The sequence below is a fragment of the Natator depressus genome, chromosome 6 (assembly GCF_965152275.1).
Source record: "Natator depressus isolate rNatDep1 chromosome 6, rNatDep2.hap1, whole genome shotgun sequence".
Classification (NCBI taxonomy): domain Eukaryota; kingdom Metazoa; phylum Chordata; order Testudines; family Cheloniidae; genus Natator; species Natator depressus.
In genome coordinates, this window is record NC_134239.1 from 33,191,161 (window position 1) to 33,213,231 (window position 22,071).

At 39.8% G+C, this 22,071-nt stretch overlaps 1 protein-coding gene across 6 annotated transcripts in view; it reads right to left on the reverse strand.

The window, feature by feature from the left end:
- Positions 1-22,071, reverse strand: part of LMO1 (LIM domain only 1) — an 85,408-nt gene that overhangs the window by 61,674 nt on the left and 1,663 nt on the right. The window contains exons 1-2 of one of the 6 annotated variants that reach the window (XM_074954981.1): positions 16,051-16,341; positions 2,033-2,152 (exon numbers count right to left, since the gene is read on the reverse strand). The exons of 1 other annotated variant lie outside the window; for it this stretch is intronic. Coding sequence is in view for 3 of the 5 variants with exons in the window: in XM_074954977.1 (XP_074811078.1) it covers positions 21,433-21,472 (40 nt within the window). In the remaining 2 variants the exon portion in view is untranslated. Of the gene's footprint in view, positions 1-2,032; positions 2,153-16,050; positions 16,342-16,570; positions 16,627-19,952; positions 20,081-21,432; positions 21,488-22,071 lie in introns of those variants that run through there. 4 more of the 6 variants (XM_074954979.1, XM_074954977.1, XM_074954982.1 and 1 more) reach the window with 4 other exon arrangements.

Consider the following 22,071-nt stretch of genomic DNA (forward strand, 5'->3'; position numbering starts at 1 on the left):
AACTTAAATGCATAAAACACGCAGAGATTGCTTCATCCACTGCTCTCTATTGGGCAGCACTTGGGATACCAAGAGGACAGACACCTATAAATCCCCAAAGCAGATAGTGCCTAGGTGTTATGGCAATACACTGTCAAAGACCCCTGTAATATCTAGGCGTAAAAAAGAATTTGAAAATCACAGAATAATAGGGTTGGAAGGGACCTCAGGAGATCTAGTCCAACCCCTGCTCAAAGCAGGGCCAATCCCCAATTTTTGCCCCAGATCAACTAAACAGCCCGCTCAAGGATGGAACTCACAACCCGGGGTTTAGCAGGCCAATGCTCAAACAACTGAGCTATCCCTCCCCCCGTCTCTGCTTTGCTTTGAAATTCTGGTCCAGATTTACCCTTGGTGCAACCACACTTACAATGAAGATGAACTGGCCTAGTAGCAAGACCCTCAGAGTCACCACCATTATGTTTCAGAGTAGCAGCCGTGTTAGTCTGTATTCGCAAAAAGAAAAAGGAGGACTTGTGGCACCTTAGAGACTAACCAATTTATTTGAGCATAAGCTTTCGTGAGCTACAGCTCACTTCATCGGATGCATCCATTATGTTAGTGCTAGTGCATTTTTCCTGCTTTCTTCAAACAGTTAAAGCACAAGACTCTGGGCTCAGCAGGAATGTAAAAGGAAATATAGGAAGAAGTGTTCCCTCAGGAGCATATTTAATCTTAGCTCAGCCAATTTTTTCTTTCCTCGAGGTTCTTGTGGAATTTCAACTTTCCCTGCCATGTAGCTGAAGCTTTGGTGGAAGCACTGGCAGCATGAGAATTCTTCAGGTCCAACAGCAGTGCTGCTGACCACAATGGAAGTGTGAATGCAGTCAGGAGACCAGAGTGTTCCATATGGCAGTGCTTGTTTTAAGGTTATTTAAAACACCAATAAATGGAAAAATGGCACAGCAAGCCCCAAAGCCTCAGGCAGGATAACATTATAATCTACCATAACTCATGTGCTAATTGTAAATGGATGACTACTGGAGTTTGAAGTTTGAGCAATACTCAAGGCAGCAGGTTTGCCGAGGCTAAAAGTTTAGGGCTTTTACCACCATCATCCCCTAGAAGGGCAATGGTTATTTTGGGCAGTACCCAATTCACCTGAACTAACTCTTCCATGGAACTAGTCTTCCAGTACTATCGTCACCAGGAAACCAGCAATACAATATCACTAATGTTCAAACCTACAAGTAAAAATCACCCATGTTAGGTAAACTTTTGACCCACAGCTGGTGAAGAGCAGCTGCACCAGTCAATGGTAACGTTTTCTGCAGTCTACCGGCGTATGTGGTCATATCGATTATGTTTCCACTCTACCTGAACTATTTAATGCATACCTCTGATACCGGTCACAAGTGACCATATTCATTTGGCTTTACAATGTAACTAAATGCAGTTCAGACACACTATGGTACAAAGTTACTTAGTGCCATCCAACAGCAGTCCGATCAACACTGTACGCACACAGTAGCATTTGAATCAGCGTTAACTTAATTCTTAATAGTTGCTGTGTGACAGCATGCTGACCCTTCCATGTCACCCGGGGGCATGCAATCTCTGCAGAAGATCCTCAGGCCTTTAATCAGATTCTCAGTTGGTTTTAAAGGGATACTACAACATCAGTTTGTAAACATCTCTCTAGTGGAAACAAAAATTACTTCTGAGCTAGCCAATTACTCAATCCCAGAAGATGTATCATACAGTCATAATGGAATGAATTGTGGAAGGAAATTACATTTTAAAGCAGGTGGTGGCAACCTCAAACCTTGACTCAGATATTTGCTGGCAGGATTATATCCCCTAAAATAGATCAGGCTTATAGAAATTTACGTTGGAAAATGCCTTTCATGTCATCTAGACCCTTCTCGTGGATGGCTCGCTCCAACTCATAATAATGTGTCATGTAAAATTGGGTGCACATTAAAAATGGTGCCTATCATCAGTTCAAGCACATTTGTGAGAAGAACACGGGATACTTAAAGATCAACAGAACCTTACTCCTTGAAGCGATCTGTGAAGTCAGATACCATTTTATCACATCACTGCAAATTCAGCAGGAGAGGGCAGAGCGTAGAGGAGACCAATTCTGTTAACAGATGCATTATGAACTGGCCTTGAAAAAAAATCAGAAAAAAATGTTAAGAAACAGGGGACAAAACGGAGAAGGAAAGACGACGAATGTTAGTGAGTTGAGTCCTAAGTCTTAGCCTATCAGGCACTACCATTAAACGAACAGTCACTTGCTGCATTACTTTAAAAATTCATTTTAGCATTCAAAGCCATTGCAATCTGCTATGGAGAGAGAGAGAGAGAGAGAGAGAATTACAAACTTAAAAAAAAATCAGTTATTTTGTCTGGAGCTATTATAGACTAATGCGTAACAGACATCACTGGATGGGTCATAATGACTCCAAGGGCCATTATAACCTCAAGGGTCAAGACCTACTTGAAGGCTTTAGAGGTTGTGGATCACTGACCCTAAATAGACCACTGCAGGCAACATTTGCACAGCAAGTTGCATGCAAAAAGGCTGCGAAGTTTTCCGTGAAAGACTGCTGCTTATGCATTTTTGTAACACTTGGACTAAAATAAATAGGAGTTCAGGCCTACAGAAACAGTTTGCAATACTAATGTAGTATAATTCAGTTGTCAAGTAATTTTAGTAAATGTCATTTAAAAAGACCATCAGCAAGTTCTTTTTCTCCCATCCCGCCTCCCTTTTTATTTTGCAAAGAGCTCAAAAGAACCAGATGGAGGGATTATCAAAATTAAATACAAAAGAAAAAGATATCCTCAAGCAAGGAGTTTATGTGCAGACTTTCTACCCCAAGTGAATTTTCATGAAGCGAGGTGTTTTATATGGAAACCCTGACAGAGCCTCATATGTTGTGGCATAAATTCCCCCATTAGAACAGCTAGACCAGTCAGCACTCTTAGGACTGAAAATTAAGAGCCACAAAGCAAATTATGTCCTGGTCTGCCCAGTTATTTGCCCCTCAAAACACTTCAATGGAAACTTTTCAGATGTGAGGAAGAACTTTACCTTTCAGCAGTGAGGGTGGAAAAACTGTTTTTTAAGCACAGAGTGAAACAGTTAAGTTAAACACAAACAGAATACACATCTAGATTTAAGTTTTAAACACATGTATCTTAACATGAGATGGTAGAGGTTCATTTCCTCTCATCCCCCTTGTTCCCAAGCAGAGGGTCTACTCCTCTTGCAAGAGGTGACAACCTGAAACTCCAAAAGGAGAAGCAGCTAAGCTTTAAGAGGTCATCTCTTAAAAGAAGAAAAACAGACCCATACTCAGATCTTGATCAATAAAATATTTACTATTAAGATATACTTACAGAGCTGAACCTGTTACTACTAGTGATTTTCAGATCTTGTTATGCATAATTGCAGATTACTATGAAAAAAAGTTTAGCTTTCAAAAACCATCTAGGTATTTGATTAAAGGGGGATGGTTGAGAAATGATACATGGGTTTTCAAAACATAAAGCAGATGGGTGTCTTAGCTACTATGGAACCGCAATGTAGCCACAGCTAGTTCCAGTTGTAAATTTATATAAATCTCCTTAGAATTTAATTGGTAAGAATACTCAGATATGCACTGCAGATCTGTCTTTAAAAAAAAAAATCATATGCAAGGTGGATGCACCATTACACAATACTAAAATGTTTAGGCATTCGTTATCAACAACCACTGATGGCAGACATAAAGCCTCCCTTAAATTATTAAGCATAAAACAGCAGACTGTAATATTTTGCTAAACCAAAGTACAGACACAGACAAAGATGTCATTTCAATATTTGAAACCAGCAAGTTTAATTTAAAATAAGAGCAAACCAATAAGCTCAGAAAATAGCAGTGTGTGAGAGGAAAATTACACTGCTAGGGAAAAAAAAAGGGGAAGGGACTTAAGAAAAGTAATCTCCAAGTGGAAATTAGAAATCAACCCCTAGAAACAGAATAACACAAAAGAAATATTACTGTCCACTTTCTAAATCAATATAACACTGCTACACGACAGAATTACCATGGTAACTCAAGTAAAAAGAATAAAGCAATTCTTATTATTTCAAAATAAAATCACAGCCTGAAGCCCAGCTTTTATTACAACTGCTGATAGATCGCTGGCTTGTATTTATCTGAAATATTGCTTTTCAATCAGCTATTTCATGAATGTACAAGTTTCACTGAGCAGCCCACTTAAACAGTGCAAGTTTAAAAAAATGAACAGACCAGCCAATGAATCGTTTTTACCCATTTTTAAAGGCGGTGGCTACATTTTCGCTTAATCCAAATTAAAGAGAGATAAGGGAACAAAATAAAAAAAGAAAGTCAGTGCTTGTTTAACTTAACCTCTATAAATTCCGGCCCTTTGATTCCAAAGCTCAAAGAGGAGTACAGCAACATACCCTAAGTGTTCTAGTAATCTCACAAGGACAATGATACTACTATTCATTTTAATTTTGCATAGGGAAGGTTACACATCTGTTCTCTTATGAAGAACAAATAAGAGAAAACACCGACTCAAGAAAAAGTCACTCAAGGATGTTTTGACTTGCCCTGCTGGATACTTAGAGACCTAAACCACAGTTTGTACCAGTGCAGGAAAATGCATCAAGGGTAGGATACTAGTCTGTACTACACATTGAGGCCAGACTAAATGCAAAACTCAGTTAAGCTCCCTCACGTCTCCAGTGCTTGTACTCCTTGCGTTAATGTACTTAAAAGGTGACAAGCCAGCAGGTTACCTTCTGCTCCCTTCCCCTCAGCTGTTCAAAAGAGCATCGATCAGGAACTGAAAGCGACAATCCTCTTAAAAACAGCAATGCTTTTTCCCCTTGCTCTTATAGCAGAACAAACTCTTCCAGAATATGCAGAGGTATTAAACAAGGCAGGGGCTATGTTGGTTGTGACCTTGTGATAGTTTTATTTTGATAACTAAGGCACTAGTGATCAAGAAGTTTTAGGCCCCATCGACAAACAAAATGGTGTTGTGGGAGCTGCCTTAGGATTCCACATTGCTTTCTAAGATGGTCAGTTTTTCTGCTCACAAAAGCAAGAAGCAACAGGTTAGAGCATTGCACCCTAACTGTGGCAGAGATTTTTCTTCTTTGCTGAAAGGAGGGCTTTTATTATCAGTTGGATCTAACTTTTATGGGTATGTCTACACCGAACACTAAGCCGTGGCACTGACTCAGGTTTGAGCCCAACCTCCCCTTCCGTCTATACACAAATCAGCCTGACTCAGGTCAGCAAGCCCACAGGACCGGGTCCTAGGACCCTGCTAGGGAGTGGGTCAGAGCCAGACTTCCTGTGCAATTTAGGGCCAAGCCCTGTCATTTTGCAGTGTGGACACAACTCAGGCCGCAAAGCCAAGTCAAAAGGTCTGCATAGTACAGTATGGACTCATTGCCATGGCAGCGAGACCTAGGTCCAGCAACTGTAATCCCAGGTTTAGAATATAGTGTTGACATATCCCATAAGGCCACAGAAAGCAAACTGAGGAGCACCTGCTTAAGCACACAGGGTTCAAATGCTACTCTGTAGCCATCCCAGAGAAAGGAGCAGTCAGCATGAAGCTGGCACAGCCCGCACCAGATGCCCAGGAGCGTTGTGACAATGGTTATTCCTTTCCTGCCTGGGCTAGTAAGGTCCTTCCATCCTTTTTCATGGAGTGCCCCCCCCACACCCTCACCCCAGTGCATCTGGCCAGTGAGTGGGAGGGTGCAGCCAGCACTGCTCCCACTTCCCACCTCTGTTCAGCTCAACCATTGCTGCTGTCTGAGCAGCCCTCACTCCGCTGAGCAGAGTGGACAAGGGATGTGCACTGAAAGATCAAGCCACCCAAGTTAGGACCAAATTAGCACAGGCACTCTAGTAGCATTTGTAAAACCAACTCCCTCTCTCTGGGCTTCGGCAAGTCCCCAAACCTCGGTGTGTCCCGGTTTCACAACTGTAAAATGGGTCTAATACATTGCATTTTGGGAAGAATGATTTAATATTCTTAAAATGTTTTGAGGAAGAAAAGCACTAGGGATATGCAAAGTACCCTAACTGGAAGATGAGAATCAATGAAAAAAAAAAAAAAAAGCAGTAAGCCACTAGTAGCTTTCTTTTATATTAAAATATTTAAGTGTCCTTACTGCTTCCCCCTCTCCCCCTCCCCCACTCCACACCCCCCCCCCCCCATCTCAAAGTCAACAAGAACTTTGTGGCTTGCTAATACCGTGATACAGCAGTAACACCGCTCATTTTAAATTAGTTAGAAACTGCAGCGACACTAAACTTAGTATAGGAGAAGTGCACGCAGCATTTAAAGTATAATGTGGGCCTATAATCATTCAAACTATTGCAATTGGATTTCAAAAGCAGTGGTGGAAACAATATGTGCCTAATTTGAACATGGACTGCTAAGAGGTCACACTCAAATATCCTGTTTTATAGAGTGTCTGGCTGTATTTTAGAACACTTTTCTAGAGTGTAAGCCAGCTGAGGTCTCAATCATGTACAGATTAGAGAAAGGACAGGAGACGGAGGGGGAGGGAGGAAAATAGAGTCCTGTTCTGTCTGACTCACTGAAATAGGACACTCTAAACTGCACTTAAAGTGTTTCTTTAAATGAAAATGGCTAAAGGAGTAGGATGTAGAGAAACAGAACCAGTAAGTACAGAGGTGGTTAGAGAGTTTTTATTCAAATAAAAATCTTGCCTCAGGAGATGGAAAGAGAATCTTGAAATATGGAAATTCGAATGTCCATGTGTTAAAAGCATCACTGTGACACTTCTTTGGAAAAAACCCCACCTTCGTTACTATACATGATAAAGCAGCAACTGAATGTTTACTTTGATCCCAGCGCATAAAGGGTGAAGCTTTTAGGCAAGGAGCGGCAGGTGATCTCAGCTCTTCTGCAAGTCCTAATGCTCCTAAAAGCCACTCTTCCAGTTTCTGTAATTGGGCATCAGTAGTTAATGTAGTATTGACTGCATTACATGCTCCTGTGCATCCTCTCACTAATGCCAATTGCATCACCTTGTACATTTACCATATTGCTTAGCCAATAGCTGTTAAAAGCAATCCAAATCATGAATCATATAGGAAACTTTTAGCAAGACACGACATCCAAAGGAGACAATTTACAGTTGAGTTAATCTGGGTACATTAGTGAGACATGGATTCAGGAAGACAGACCAATTTATGTTACTTTAGTTTTACCCTTTATTGCTTTGTATAGGCAAATGAATGGAAGGGCATGGAGTAAAAACAGATATAAAGGAGTCCTTTCAAAAACAGAGCTCCAGTCTATGCAGGGAGGTCAAAGGGTTTGCGATGATGCCGAGTACAGCCTTTCATATCCATAGCAGGGTACTTACAAAAGTCATTTTCCACAAAGGAGGATAAAAATGAATATATAATGGATTCTGAAGAATGTTAGATATCCTCAGGTATAAACATTATGCAGAAACTGAGTTGCCAAGATCACCTAAAGCACACCAGACCCAGCCCATCCACTCAGACATATAGTAAGTGTCTTCAACATTTCCAATGCCATAATGGGCCCACATAGCAGTCTTTATTTATGTTTCCAAATATATTTGTGTACACAGTGTAAGTTCCTCGAGGTGGCGACAGTAACTTTGTATGCAGTGGATAAAACAGCGAAGCTCTCCAGACCTGAGCGGGCTACCTTTTGGAAACTTCTTGAACACACACGATTTGCTTCGGACAATAAATTGGTAAAAATAAAATAAAATAAATAAAAGCAACATTCATCTCAACTTGCTAGTGAGATTTTATCATCTTGAGACTCTACCCATCACTTCTGAATGCGATTGCATGGTCTACGTATGAAAAGATGTTGAAGTGGGTTAATCACCTAAAAGGTAGACCAAATATAGAAATAAACTGGTAATAAACTCCAAACATCTCTTTTTGTTCTATGTTTGTGCAGCACCTAGCACAAGGGGGTCTTGGCAAATAATACACTTGAGAAATAAAGGCCGACCAGTAATTTCTGTCAAGTTTAAGCAGTACTATTTTGCTTTTCTTATTAAGCATGATAGTGTCAGAAAAAGGAGAGACTGGATAGCAGGGTGATGCTGAAGCCAAAGAAATACTCTTTAGAATAAGGCATTAATAATTTGTAAATGGGTATGGGGGGGGGAGGGGGAAAGGAATGAAGGGAAAACAACTGTTACCTGTCTAAAGTATTACAAAAAGAGAACACACTTGTATGCTTAAATAATCCAAAATATTGGAACTCTGGTGCTCTAAATCCCATTTAGAAAGAGATCACAATTCCCCTTTGAAAAGCTTCCAGGGGTCCCTTTGAAAGGGTTGCACATGAAGCGAAAGTGCCAAAACAAAACATTTTCACGAGCAGATCAATTTAAACAGCTGTGGTAAAGCTGCAGCCACTGGCACCATCATTAACAATTTAAAGCATGGCTGCTTTTGTCTTCCTTCCCAGTTACAGTCTCATTATGCTTTTTTATTTATTAGAAATACAGTCCGCCGGAATACATTTCTATCTCATAGCCATAATGAACCACCTAGGAGCATCTCTGGCCTTGACCCAAATATATGTTTACATTAGTGAAGGAGTTTTTATTGTTTAGTTTTGGTTCAAGTTCTCTTCACTCATGAATAACCCTAAATGTTTTTCTTTTAGAAAAAAAGAGTAGAACTGTTAAAACCAGTAGTTGTATCAACCAAGTATTCCTCTAGTTTTGTAAACACATGAGGGAATTTGATCAATGAGTGCAGTAGAAAATACACAAATGGTCATTTAAACAAAAAATGTAAATTCATTCATTACTACCTGTGATCCTCTTTGATGCCCATTCTATGATTTTTTTTTGCAAGAACATTTATAGCAGAAGGAAGTTGTGTGTCTACTTGTGTAAATATATTTATTATTATTATTAATTGTATCATCATAGTGTGTCGGAGCCCTGGTCATGGCACAGAACTCCATTGTGCTAAATGCTGTACAAACAGAACAAAAAGACAGTCTCCGCCCCAAAGAGCATACCATCCATTTGTGAAGCAGCAGCCAACAAACAGTCTTGAAAACTCTATTGGGCTTGGGGGTCATCCTGTCAGGGAACAGGAAAAATAAACCATGCATTGGAGAACTATCAAAATAGCTACAGTGGATTGCTCACAAACCATCTATCGGCTGAAATATGCTAATCTAATAGCAAACAAAGTAACAAAAAATAGACAAGTCCCTCCAGCCACTCCCAAAATTATTGGTGAATAGGTGCTACAGTCACTGAAAAAGTCACTCCCTGTGGGTTCACCCACATGACTGGAGTTGGGGGCAGTGATTTTTGTACTGTTTAAAACTTCACAATACACTAAACGATAACAATTCAGCACAATTTTAAGAACACATAGCCCCATTAGAGCTTTACAGTTCTGCAGATATTGCTAACTGCTATGTATTTTCTATTCTTAGAACACCACGCTTAACTTTTTTTGATACCATTACTCTGATTTGGATGGATTTCAAATATTTTATTTGCCATGAACTTTCATATTCTTAACCTAGGATAAAATGGTTTAAAGATGCACTTAACACTAGTGCTGCAAGCATTTTTTTACCTTTCATAGCTGTTCAGTTACTTCTGATGAAAGCCTAATGTTGTTTTAAGCTTAATTATTTGACCTAGATTAAACAAAAAACTTCGAATAGGAAACAGACATTTACAAATAGGGAAATGTGTTTAAAGGTGAACTCTGAAAACCTAAAAAAGCCTCCCAAGTGGAATCAATTAATCCTCCAACCATGATAACTTCTTAACCATTTAAAAACAGATATTTCAGACTGTGCCGTGACCCTTTATCACCAGATCTAATGGATTACTTTATTAATAATGCACTGCTCGTACAAGGACTTTTTTGGGGGGGGGGGTAAGAGATTCTATACTTTGATGACTTTCTCAAGAGATGCTACACAGATAAAATACACAGCTTTCACGAATACCACATGAAAATTGAACACCAACCCACAGGCAGTGCAACAGATTTTAATCTTACTAACTGTTGGGCAGCCTTCTTATTGCATTTAAATCCAAAATTAAACCTAAACAGTTTCCATGATTCAGTCTCTTCTTTTATCCCTCCCTCCCTCCCAAACCCACCCCCAAAGTTGAAAAAGTTTTTCCTAATTGTTTTAAACACATCATATGCCTAGAAGACAACTGCAACATATCGGCAGCACCTCGGAACTTAAAAGCATTGAAGCTTTAAAGAGGAGTCCAGCCTCAATACTATATCCCTGCAGACTACAAAATGACCTTGATTGTACAACACAGGAGTATATATCCATAAAATACAACTCACTGCTATTAGAAATGTTAACTTCTCCATTTCCTTCGGGAATGGGCAAAACCAATTTCATTCAACTAAGAACTCATCTAATTGTTCAGCCTGACCCTTTCTGCAGCAGTGAAGAGATATGGATAATATTTTAGAGTCATCTTTTCAGCCAAGCACCCCAAGAATGACTGTTCTCCGAAATGTGCAATCCCACAAGATTTGAAGCAGCTGAGCTTTAGGGCAGGGGTTCTCAACCGTTTCCTTCTGAGCACCCCCCACCATGCTATAAAAACTCCACAGCCCACCTGTGCCACAACAACTGTTTTTCTGCAAATCCAGTAGATTAAAAGCCAGGGCTGGCGTGAAGGGGTAGCAAGCAGGGCAATTACCCAGGGCACTGTGCCACAGGGGGCCCTGCAAAATTAAGTTGCTCAGGCTTCGGCTTCAGCCCCAGGCAGCGGGGGGCTCGGGCTTCAGCTTCCTGCACTAGGTCCCAGTGAGTCTAACGCTGGCCCTGCTCTCTGGTTTATTTTGGCAGATCCCCTGAAACCTGCTCGAAGCCCCCCAGGTGGCCCCAGATCCCTGGTTGAGAACTGCTGCTTTAGAGTGTTGACTGGAACCTAATCTGATGATTTATCCATCTCAGATCCTATTCTGTTTTTACCTAGAACCTTTCTTTTCTGCCCTCCATTTCCCTCTTCATACACGTTTTTAACTATTACCGCTCATTTTTGTTCCTGCTACCATTGCACTTATAGCTGTACCACCAATTTCACACTTCCCATACTAGGTACAATCTCAAACATTCCCCTTTCGTGACTCCAAACAGAATCCACAGCAATTACACTTATGCGGCAGGTTGCGTGATTGGCCCCTAACTATATACGTTTCCTTAATTGGTTGGGGTATATAATCAGTTCTCAGCAACAGAAGAAGTTTTTCATTCTTTGAATAAGGTGACTTCTAGGACGACGTGCAGCGTTTCTTTAGAACAAAAACAGGAACCAGACAGGGACAGGTCTTGGAGAAGGTTCTCAGCAGAAGCAGAGAGAGAAAGAAACAGCTTTCAGAATAAAACAGTTTTCCTGATTTCTAATAAAGTTCCATATTCAATGTTAGAAGAAAGTAACTCTCTGCCCTTGCCATGTGTCATCTATTTTCCCCATCACTCCTCGCTGGTTCTTCAGAACGTGTCTGATCAATTTGCCATTTACTTTTTTAATATCAGCAACATATAGGTGGTCTTGGAAGGATTATATCTTTATTGGTAAATGTTGATTTCACCATACAAACACAAATACCAATGACAAATATTTCCATTGATAATCATCTGAGTTTACAGACAGGCAAAGTAAGAAAAATGTTGCTTGAGAACTCACTTTGATTTCAAGATATTTGTATGTTTTGACATGTGCTGTTGACAATTTGTGCTTTAATGTTTATAAAGTTTTAACTTTTTGAAATAAATGTCTGCTGTCATTCAGTACTTTCTGTCTGACTCTCCTGTCTGACCCCCTTCCCCCCAGAATTTTGTAGAACTGAAAATGTAAAAAAAACCAAACATCTATAATATCTGTTGATTTAAAAAAAAAAAAATCCCCTCCCCCCCATCCCCCGCCAATTCTGACAAACCTAGCCACAGGATATTATTTCTTTCAGAGACAGCACTACTTCATGTTTAGGCTTGTGTTCATTCTATACCTTATTAGAGGTCTATAATGATCTTGTAAATGGTTCTATACGCTGAGTAAAGTGACATATCTTGATCTTGCTGGATTTATCTGTGGCATCTAACATGTTCATTTTAAAAGATGAATGCATGGGCCCCGATCTCATGGCTGGAGTCCTATCTCACTGATCATTCTTGTCACTGGGTTTGTGGTTGGGAGAAAAGAAAAATACCCTTGTTCTCCTGACTTACCATGACACAGGATTCTGTTTGGACCCATTGCTTTTATTCACACTTTATAGCCACCTAGCGATCAACATCTATGGTATTTAATCCATCTTTATCTAGATCTGGTCCTTCTTCCTTTTTCTCCAAGTGGCTTTGCCTTCATTTACCATGTTGCGTAAGTGATACTTAAGTGGATAAGTGAGAACCTCCTGCTATTAAATATAGATGAGAGAAATGCTGTTTTGTGGCCCTATTTCATGGAGTGCTGTATTTTGAGGTTAGTTCTCCTCATATTACTCCTTCCCCCACAGCCCAGTGCATGCAAGTGTTTGATTATTACCTGCTGTTTCATCAAATCGGTTAATACAAATCCATTTGCTAAACAACCTTCCAGAAATGAATGGATTAACTGCATAGAAGACTGCAACCCTGGAGAGCACACCGATTCTCTCCAAGTTAAATTATTCCAACCATCTTCCATCCCGCTTGTTTTTTTTCTGGTGCCTCAGTATTACCTCCTTTTTCAGAAGTCTCCATTTTTTACCACTACAGCAGCTGATCTTGTTTCAGATTCTCCAATATTCACTGCCCTAAATACTTCATACTGATCTGCGGCTTCTTTTCGCAAACTCACACCCACGTCCGTCTTTGGTACCCATATTTTGGGGTCACCCTCTAAATATCAAGTCTTCGTCCAAGACACACACAACATTTGCTGGAACTCTCCGACCTGGTATTAACATTACCTATTCTTTTGCCACATTTAATTGATTCAAGTTCTATTTTTAACACGCAAGATCCATGTTTGTACGCACTGTTGGCTGTACCAGGTTTGGGGTATAAACACATTCTGATCAGTGCCTTCGTACACGTGAAGAAGAGTGCAGTAACAAGCTCTTCAATAACCTGGGTCTAAGATGCTGAGTAGCTAACAGCAAAAGTTAGGTGAAAAAAGTTGCGTTTTTTGTAATAAAAGAATTACGATTTCCGTTAGTGTGTTTCATGCCATACATACTACTTACTAGGCTGCACTTCACTGTCAGCAAAGATTACAGCTGGGATAAGCAGCAGCATTTTCCTAATTGCTATTACAAAGACTGAATTTTTGTTTTGCTTTAAGTGTTATTTGCGCATTACACTTGAAAATGTGATCTCTACATGATGCATTTTTGATTTTACTCAGGTAACAGCACTTCCTCAAACAAAAGAATTTAATTTTGGCTGTTCTGCTCTGTTCATATTGTTCCCATCATCACAGATTTATAATTCTGTGCGCAAGCATGAACTGCAAAGGAGGATTTTAAAATGTGAGAAGTTGTTTTTGTTTAAAAACACTTCTAAAAAGCAGTACACAACCTGTGGCCCAATAAGAAATAAGGTCAGTCAGCCAAATGTGTTTTATTCAGAGGAAGATTACAGAGTAGCCTTATGCTTCTAATAAAATAAACTCACTAGATTCAACTTACACAGCCCCCCCCTCCCCCCAAAAAGCAACAGAACACCTTTGAGAGCTGAGCTGCTTCAAAGCCTTTGAAATCCAGAGACCTTCATTTGTTTTTCCAGCATAAGCAATATGCAACCACTTAATACTTCTTTTAGCCACCGTCCAGTCATCTGCAAAGTTGCTAGACAAGAAGCATCTGTTACAAATCATATCTACTTCATTTTTAAACTCTAATATGTCGACAAGGAAACCAACCAGACAACTCAATAGAAATCAAAATTTCTATCTTCTAGGTCAGGTTATTTGGAAATTTCAGGAAGCCAAATTGACTGCTGTCATGTTGGGAAGACTGGTTATGCATTCCAGACATGAAATTTGTAAATAAAACACCATGACTGTCAATTCAGAGTTAAGACTTTATAAATTTCATAGAACTGCAGAGAATGGCAATAAGATTTTTTTTATATTTATTTTTAAATAAAGGGGAAAAGTCTTGGTGGAAAAAAAATCCATCCAAATTTTATTCACCACAACCTGCAGGTCAATCTAGGATTAGGCAAAGTGCTTGTGTTCCACTCCATAAAACTAGACTAAGGTTCTCTGAACTTGGAAATAAATTGGAGTGCGCTGATCATGTAAAATACATTATATCTACTAACGATGGTCCTCAAGATACCTGGAAAAAGTCCACTATAAGAAAAGCTACAGGTCTGATATAATTTTTGAGCAGTATTCCTAGGGTTATTTTAATGTTGGAAAAGCTCAATGTAGAAATTATGAAACCTACTGGTTAGAAACCACCAGATGTGGGTTACTCTTTAATACTCAGGCTCTTCCTATTCCAAATATTTCCCACTACACAAAATCCATTTTAATAGTAGAAGAACGGCATAGGAGGAAATCCTCCCCTTTTTACCTGATATTTGAATTACTTAGTTTTAAGTATTATTAGTGTTATATGATTAGCATCAGTTTTGACAGGAGAAAACAATTCCTCTTCTTGTCAAGAACTGAGACACATCTAACATAGCAATATTGCTATTACTGGGTGTCAAAGCGTTTGAATTCATAGGGTTCCAGGCAGATTAAAAAACATCCTTCCAAGTTTTCTCCAGTCTGTGAGCCCGTGGAAATTCAGTATCTCCATTCTGCCTCCAAATGACACCCTTTGCCTCCAAATGACACTAACTTCTCATCTGTTACAGATCTTTTCGCACGCACAGATATGCTAAAAGCTACCAGAATCCATACTATCCAGCAGCACATACTGGCAGACACAACACAACTGCACAACACAATGAAGTTCTTCATTTAGAAAATGAATATAAAAGAATGAGCACTCACACCTATCTAAAGGTCAGAATAGCCTTTTTAAAAGAAAATGGCAATCCCCAATGTTTAGCTTTGCCATTAACATTACGGTAGCGCCCCCAAAATGCCGTGTGTCACACAGGTCACAGAGCAATGTTTGTTTTCTCGTCAGAAAACTTGTGGTCAAACTTACCATATTCATCCTAGAAACTACCAGTGACAGAGCAGTTAAGTTGCTTGCCCAAGGGCAAATGGCAGTCACATGAGGAAGACCCAGCTTCCCTGACTCCTTGTCTCATGCTCTAACTACTAGATAACAGTGCCTCGGTGCAATCTTTAACTCCTTCCCTAGATTATTGCTCCTTCCTTCGTAAGAACAGCTAGCTTTAAAAATAATGGAAGCACATGCCAGCGCCCAAACTTAAAAACAATCACTCTCTCCTTCATCTTCATTCATTAAGTTACCTTCCTACAGTAGCACCACCTCTCCCGTTTAGAGAGGAGTAAATTCTCACAATAAACCAATGATTCTTTGCCAGAGCAGTTTAGCGGGCCTATTAGCTTATTGTAATTATGTTTATAGCTATGAAGAAGAGCAGTAAGATATATATATTAAACATGTAAATTAAAAAAAGATGTGGGAAAGGAAGCCTCAAAATTAGATGCAAAATAAAAGCTACTAAAAATAAACAAGCTAAGATGGGCAAAATAGAGTCATGTTGTCATTTGCTGGGAAGAAAAATCCGAATGGATAAAAAAAATAAACTGTTTATACCACATGTCCTTCAGCAAACAGAGCCTGAAGTAAATCCTTCTGGGCTAGCTGACTCGTCAGCAAAGCCAGGGGAAAACTAAGAAGAAGAGCAAATTTCCCCTGTTATTGGCACAGGGGAAAATATCAAAGGGTGAAGGCAGAACACCCAAACTTGCACACTGTACATATGTGTCGAAGCCATTTACTTACATGTAACGACCGTACGGCATACACTGTGTACAGGCTTAAGGAATCTCAGCCCACCTACCGTCCTCCTTGTCCAGCACCATCATCTCAGGGATCAAGAGGAGTCTGGGTGCAGATGCTCTGTCTCCAGCAGCCTTCACTCAGGGAAGAAGAGAACTAGTCTCTGGGAACACAGATGAGCCACAGCACAGCTGATCGTCCTTTAGCAGCCAGTGATCTCTAATTACCCAGTTGTCCAGCTTTTAACCTAGATTGCACTCAGTTAGAATTACATTCAGAAATGAAGCACTTTGCAGATACAAAAGCAGTCTCACCTACTTTTGTACCTCAGAATTGCAAGGAACTAAAACTGCAATTTAGAAAAAAAAAGGGGGGGGGGAAATCAGAGCTGTTTCTTTGGTTCTCACCTTCTAAATGTCTCAATTTGCACACTATAATCTGTTTTAATGTAATTGCATTTGATAGCTCATAACCCTGGCTGTTGCAACTACACAGCTTTCAACCCTTACAAAGTGTTTTCCCTTGGATTTAAGATGAATCTAAATTTCAAATTATATTCAGACAGACAGAGGGGAATATACCTAAACCCGGCGACTGCTGCCTCTGTCTCTCAATTTGTGCGCTTTGCCCACTTGCTCCTGAATAAATGCACGCATTTCCCAGGGACCCCCCTCTTATTCTTCTGTCAGGATTTAATGGTGAATATAAGCCTTTCTAGCTCAGCAGCACCACCTGCAGTACAGTATCTGTAAATTTAGTTTTAACAGCTAGTGAGTATCTTTAGTGTTTCAAACATTACTAACTTTGCCTCTTTTTAATGCTGTTCATCATCACCGATCAATTTTCATACACAACATACTCTCTCAATAATTGTCCTTATGTACTCCATCTTATACAACTGTGTTTTACTTTCACTTCTCTCTAGATATAGATCTATCTCCAAAGCATTCCCCCCTTTCCTGCTTTGCTCATTTAAAACCTGAAGTGACAGTTTCAAATGACCTGTAGCTTCTAATGGGTTAGAGACCCTCCCTTTCCCTACTAAAACTTAAAATTCCCTGCAAAGATTCTAAGGCCATAGCCCTGTCACACTGCCTTCTTCCATTATTAACTCTATTTCACAGATGTGTCATGGTTTAGAACTTGATGTAACACTTCTCAAAGCTCATTTTGACCTTGTTTTTCCATGCACACTTAAGAAATTTCTAAAATACACTCTGTGAATTTCAGTACTTTATACAGCGTTTCAGATAGTACAATTTCTAAAAATTGAGCACAGTACTAATCCTTGCCCATTTGCTCTACTTGCTCAGAGACATCATTGTTGCAGTTAATTCTACTAATACTGGAATATAAACTGACAGTTTCCTCACATGAGTAGTCCTTACTCTCACAAGTAGCCCATTGTCTTCAATCGTGTCAATCAAGATTACAGGATGAGGTCCTTCAATACGAAGTGCAATCTACAATTTCAGGCATGGGGGTTTTTTTAATCCAAGAAAACATTTTATTCTCATTTTAATGATATTTCTTCCTCCCCTTTACATCTGATACAACAGTACTCTTTTAAAGCTTGATAGCAGGCTCAAGTTATATATCCTTAATACCTATTTTTAATTAGATTCCTTATCCTCAGCTCAAATGGCTTTTTCCTTCCCCCTTCATTTTGAATACTTAATCCTAACAGTCCTTGAACATATTTGATGTTAAATATATTATTTTGCATAGAATCATTTTCATCCAGTTCTTAAAACTTCTATTCTTCTCCTTCTAATATAGTTTTCAAAGATTGAAATTGTACTTTAGGGTAAGAATGCAACAGCTAAGTGATCATTTATTTTAGCTACTGTAAGTTAAAAAGGAAGGGGACTTCAGGCCGAAGATGTGGTAACTAATGCCTGCTAGTTATGTTAGTGTTCGTTCAAAAATGTTTAAAAGTAGGACTTTCTAATCTAGCATAGGTAAATATCATAATATTTCCTCTAATGTATTGCTAACCTTCATTAGAAAACATATTCCAACTTTTTTTGCATCACACCTTACTTTTGACTCTTTTTTTCTACTCCACTGCCCCAAAATAGAAGCAATACTTTTTTCATCTTTGTAAAGAGTATATTTAAAAGTAGCTATTTTGGTAATTACATTAAGTTTAAGCTTCTCATCTACATTAAATAGCTGCTGTGTATTACTGTTGATCTTTTTTGGTAAATATACATACAGAGTGATTATGTAGCTGTCAAAATTATTATGCATTAATATGTAGCACTGTACCAGTATCCATTTTATTCCTGCATTACTTCTACATACCCAATAACCTGGATTCCCTTTTGCAAACTAATAATTCTTGCATTAAACATTCCTCTCACACTCGCTCATTTCAGACACCAGTAAAAAAAAAAAAAAAAAACATACATATATATTATATAAATATCCTGTAACCCTTAAAACACTTTACTAGCAATTAAACAGAATCAGCTACAATTAACCCAATCTTTTGAATTGGTCATATTTGAGATCCGCTTACTGATGGGTTTTTTTTTTTTAGCAGAAGTTCTGCTCTCCACTGTCAAAGCATTAGCAGTAATTATATATTTGAGGAATATCTATAATAATCCTGAGCTTTGTAATTATCGTATTGGACGCTGGGCTGGTTTGTTTGTGCAAGTCAAAACGAAAGACCTACAAGGCCAAATTCAGCTATGGCACACCAGAATTGCATAGGTGCAAATCTCTACAGATTTTGGCTCAGAATTTTCTTCTTTAACTACGGCTCTGAAGATTCATTTTGGGAAAACACTGCATCAGTTTCCATTTTAAAATATTTTCTAATATTACACTGTGTTCTATCAGTCGGGTTATATTGTGTCACTTCAGACATATGAACCGATTCTACCTTACAGACATAACTTGGCATGGTGCCGCAATACCTCAAGTCAGGAACCTGACAATTTTTTTGTCCTCTCCCCCTTTACCCACAGTGATATTTGCAGAGCCCTTAGGAAAGTAGTACTGTCTTTCTGTTGCCCATATTGACACCAAGAAGTGTGTGTGTCAAGGCAGCTTTCCACTTACTAGGCAGCAAACTGATTATTAGACCCTGTGTGATGGTGACGGTGTCACCCTAAGGCTTGCATACTCCCCTGAAGCCCTCACTGGAACACGTATCCTGAGGCTGGGTGAGCAATCTCCTCCAAAACAACAATACCAGCTCTCAGGGATGCAACAATACCAGCTCTCAGGGATGCAAAAGCAAGGAGCACATTACGACTTCTACCTAACAGGATGTGAGCTCTTTGCAATGCCCCAAGACTGCTGGAGGAATGAGGGATTTAAACAATTTGTGGTTTCCCACATGGATGCATGCAGCATTCATTAAGCTATCACAGTGCCTTCTTATGTAGAAGAGCTAGCTTTTTAAGATTAAAAATGATTCTGCAAAAAAGAAAAAAAAAGTGAATTGGGTATCTGTGATCTTCAACTTTAGGATTTTTAGAAGGTTAAAAAACAAAACAAAACAAAAACAAAAACCAGATCTGTCTCCAGAAGGAGACCTGCTTGAATTAAAAAAACAGACCCATTTTCACTAACAAGGTCTTTCAAGACAAGCAACTGGTACAGCTAGTGATAGCCTCCATTTTATTCCATTTATAACCTGTGCAGATCCAGCATCCTTTTTGACATTCACAACTGATCAAGCAACTGGAGCTCCATCCAAGTCAGGCAGAAAGAGAAAGGAAAGCATAAAATAACCTCCTCATAAAATAGTTTCCTCTCTTAATCTTGCCTTCTGTCCCTAATTCCTCTGACATTTTTAACAGGCATAATTTCTCCTCTAGTATAACTATGCTATCAACAGTTTTGAAGATTCCCAGACGTTACTACAGTTTGTTACTCTGATCTCCACATCACGGGTTTCTTACTATTCTTCTTTTTAAGTACATCTCATTCTAATTTCCTCCTTACCTTCACCACCATCCCCATTATTTCCTTTTATATCGCCATTCACGAGAGCTCCTGGAATGAGGGCTGTTGAGAACTGTCTGGATAATCAATGGTTCTAGTTTCACTTCCTTACACCACCACCAGCCCTGAGCTCCTTATGTTTAACGAGTCCGTCTACAATACATGAAAGAACCCAAATACCCCCATTAGCAAACCCTCTTTAGATCTCAGTCTTTCCTCACAGCTCACCTGCTTCCCTTACTTCTGCAGCAGAGGCAGCATCCTGCTGTTAACCCGTCAATCAGATTTAAACAGATATGGGTTGGCAGGCACCCTTTGGCAAAAAGTTAAGGGAGATTAAGACGTTGTCTAGTTTATTATTACTACTGGAGGACTTTCATGCTGAAAGTAAAAAGGCAACCTTTTCCCCTCTAGTCAAACAAAATTTACACTGTAACAATTTAAGTTTCAGTGATCGCCCATTGTAGCTTACCCTCAAAAATGCAATCAGATGGAAATACAAACCCCCTCGCACATGAGCACTACCAGAAAAGAATTAAGCTTGCTTAACTGTACTGACTTTATTACTGAGCCCCACGTATCATGGTGTGCGGAGGAACAGATGTGAGAGAGGTTTATTTTTCTTTTTACTGAACATTTCATACCTTTTACTTAAGCATTTAGATCAAGTTTTCTCCCCTTTACTCCTCCGCCTCCCCTCCTTGCCGCCATACACATACTCCCCCTCACACGCACACAGACACTTCTGACCGGAGCATTATACATCCCATTACTAACACTGCATCAGTTTACTTCAGAGGACTCTGACAAACTAAAATACAATAAAGGCCTCTAAATCCACAGATGAACTTAGCATTCAGCTCCCCCTCCCCACACACCCCTCTGAGCCCCAGTGTGCATTTAACCTTCTCGCTGTTAGAGATCCGACCCCCCTCCCACGCAGGTGGAGCACACAAGCAGGCATATGATTTTTCCTCATGCCCCAACTGATTCCATTAAGGCTTGTGTCAAGCAGGCTCTCACCTTGCAGGGACAGATACTCCAAGACTGAGGGGGAAAGGACACTTCCCGCTGTCTCTCTTATTCTGGTAGTCACCCTTCCAAATTAAACCCCCCATCCACCAGGGGAGAGAAGTTTTATGGTAATTTATACAGGCACACAACACATAGCATTCGCTGCAACACTACCAATGGGAGGCTTTTCAGTTTGCAATGTAACTGAAGCTGGCATGATGGTGACAAGCTAATGCCACCTGACCTCATGGCAAGTGACACAGTTATATGCCCCAAGATGTCATGTAGTTCTGAACCGATGACCAACAGCATATTCCCTCATCTGTGGCCTCAAAAGCCAGTCACCTCTGTAACGCTCCTATTCCCGTACATAACATGACTGGCATAGCTTGGCTGGAGATGAAAGGGTGAGGAAGTGGTATCAGCAGATGAAGGAGATCAATTAAAAATATCAGTGTTGTGTTACCACATTTTTCCCCCAATAAGGACTTGGAGGAAAGGACCATTTTCTGAGCTGCACGGACGTCTTTCCCCAGGCGTTGCCTATGCCGATGAAGAGCGTATAAGATTACCCTTGCCTTGACCCAGTAGCCACCCATGTGCTCATCCCTAAGGTAGAGGGCACTATTCGAAAACACAGTTGTACAGAAAAAAGACAGCAAAATACTGCCAGAATCAGTGATGTCCAGGCATATATATGTTGGCTTCTGACAGGCGATCATGCTGACAATGAAACAGTGGTTTCATTTATGGAGAAAATGACACTAGAATAGAATGATTTTAAAAGAATAAAAAAAAGTCAATATGGTGAACTCTTATGGGAAAAACTGGGAGAAGCAATCACCATGCATAACAGCAGGTGATCATGCTTTCAGTACTCACTGGTGCTTTGTAAATAAGTTTTAAAGATTGTGGGGTGGGGGGCGGATTCAAATGCCTCAGTAGGATAAGCCTGGCAAGAGTTTTTAAGTCTGTTGTTACATCAAGCCTGTAAGGATTGCTTTCAGCTCAACAAAAACCATTACCCCAGCACTCTGCAGCAAATAACCCTGGACTGCCAAATTTGACAGCGAAGACTGCAGACTAGTGGATGACAGGGATCCGA